At 42.4% G+C, this 2,401-nt stretch overlaps 1 protein-coding gene across 1 annotated transcript in view; it reads left to right on the forward strand.

The window, feature by feature from the left end:
* Positions 1-937, forward strand: part of SPRED2 (sprouty-related, EVH1 domain containing 2) — a 24,019-nt gene extending 23,082 nt beyond the window's left edge. The window contains exon 5 of the mRNA XM_009070672.1: positions 287-937. Within this exon, the coding sequence (XP_009068920.1) occupies positions 287-937 (651 nt within the window). The remainder of the gene's footprint in view (positions 1-286) is intronic.
* The last annotated feature ends 1,464 nt before the right edge of the window (positions 938-2,401 follow it).

Below are 2,401 nucleotides of genomic sequence, written 5' to 3' on the forward strand. Positions count from 1 at the left end.
TCTTCTCAGTTAGCTTCCAGTTATTAAAAAAATAAAAGGGGAGGGAGGATTACATGGTGGTTTAATGTGTTACGTTGTACCATATGCACACAGGCCATTGTAGGACTGTGACAGTTGTACTCACTCCTGAGCCAAAGACTGAAATTCTGTGATGGATCATGGTGAATGGCATACAAAGAAGGAAAAACAAAATTGTTAAATGTTGGCTTTTCATGAAGCAAGGAGACAGTAGCAAAGTGAGCTTATTTATCTTTCCTCTCTCCTATCTCCGTCCCTGTTTCCACAGTCAGTACCACGATCTTACCGGCACGTCAACTTTCCAGACGATGATGAGGAGATAGTGCGCATCAATCCTCGAGAAAAGATTTGGATGACTGGATATGAGGATTATCGCCATGCCCCAGCACGGGGAAAGAACTTTGATCCTGATGACATGGACTCCTACGTACGTTTTGCCAAAAGCGAGGCCTCAAAACACGAATACACTTACCCTTACGTAGACAACTCGGACTTTGACCTGGGTGAAGACATCAAGGGTGCTGTGATAAAGACTCAACCTGTCAAATTCAAGCCCAGGCGGAAGGAAGATGGTGAGAGGTCGCGGTGCGTGTACTGCAGAGACATGTTCAACCACGAGGAGAACAAACGGGGTCAGTGCCAGGATGCTCCAGACCGCGTCAAGACTTGCATCCATCGAGTGAGCTGTATGTGGTGCGCAGACACTATGCTCTATCACTGTATGTCCGATCCAGAAGGAGACTATACAGATCCTTGCTCGTGTGACACCAGTGATGAAATGTTTTGCCTCCGGTGGATGGCCCTTATCGCCTTGTCTTTCATTGCTCCATGTATGTGCTGTTACTTGCCGCTTCGGGCTTGTTACCACTGTGGGGTCATGTGCAGGTGCTGTGGTGGAAAACACAAAGCTGCTGGATGACTACAGATGCATTCAAAGTATTACGTCTTTCCTGTAGTTCAAGGAACACGTTGGTTTTGGAGCATTGAGATCTCTGATTTTGATGCAGCCACTGTGCCCAACAGCATCCAGAAACCACCAGTTTGGATCACTTTACATTTGGTCGTCTGGGGCTCACACTGCATTGATTTGCTCATCAACTGTTCTAACTAACTAACCTACAGCATAGACTTTTGTATTATTAATCTGTAATCAAAACAGACTGTCTTGTACATGTTTATATTTTTTTTCCAGTTAAAATAAGTTTGAGAGAAGAACTGCTTTCAATGGTGGTGGATTGTAGAACATCTCCAGGTTGTGTCCGTCTTGCCTCCGCTTGTGTGGTACCATCAGCGTGTTAGCAAGCTTCGGCATTTCTAGAAATGGGGCAGTGTAGTGAATGACATCTCACTCAGAAGATACTTTAACTTGCCATCAGGTTATTGTGTGTGTATAGAAGGTGTGCTAGTAACAAACTTGTACCACAACACAGTATTTCTGTCACTGGTTTTCTTTGGGTTTTTTTGTTCTGTTTTCCAAAGCTGAAATAGCCATCTAAGCTGCAGTTTCTCTTCTAGAGTCCATCGTCATTTCCTTCAGCAAACATCTTAAATTATTTCTCTGTTCGTAAAGCTCTGTGAACAGAAAGCAAGGCTCAGTTACCATAGTCACATAACCATTGAGAATCTGGTAGTCCTCCTTACCTGTAATCATTTCAGACCACTACTTGAAAGGGAAACTACAATTTTAGGGTTTTCTTTTTTCCCTAAATAACATTGGAAAAATAAAAAATGTGTTTTCAGAGCTCTGCCCGAAAAGAAAGGGAACTTCTTCATTAGCCAGCAACATAATGATCTGTGAATAAAACACTAAGGTTCCAGATGAGGAAAACTGTTGATATGCAAAGAATTACTAACAATGCAATGTCAAAAGCACTATCATGGCAGTTCTGGGGAAATGCTGCATTAAGTGATGAATTACATGGAAAATCGTGTTTGTTTGTTTTCTGTATACATGAGCATGAGAACATATGCGTCGACTGTAGAAACAACGTTTTGCAACCTGAACAGGTATTTGAAAATCCAAAGCCAGGATGTTAACTACCACTTCCATTTTGTGGCCCGCGGTCCCAATCCTCCAGATACTTACACGTCTCGATGTGTTGCGCGCGCAGCTGGTGTTTCTGTGAGTCTCTACGTGGGATGAAGCATGTGAGTCTTTGCAGGAGCCAGACCGAAGCGTCTGCCTGGCTTTCCCCCTCCCCAGTTCACCACCCAGATTTATCAAGTGGATGCATAAGGTGCATACAGCAGGATAATACTACTTTTAATTTTTTTTATTTTCATTTTTTTTTAATGTCATGTTGTCTTGTGTACAAGGCTTGTAATTAGCTTGGAAAAAGAGTATTTTTCTAATATATTACAAGGAATAGCCAAATAATTTTTA

This window comes from Acanthisitta chloris, unplaced genomic scaffold, assembly GCF_000695815.1.
Source record: "Acanthisitta chloris isolate BGI_N310 unplaced genomic scaffold, ASM69581v1 scaffold28222, whole genome shotgun sequence".
NCBI classification, from domain to species: Eukaryota; Metazoa; Chordata; class Aves; order Passeriformes; family Acanthisittidae; genus Acanthisitta; species Acanthisitta chloris.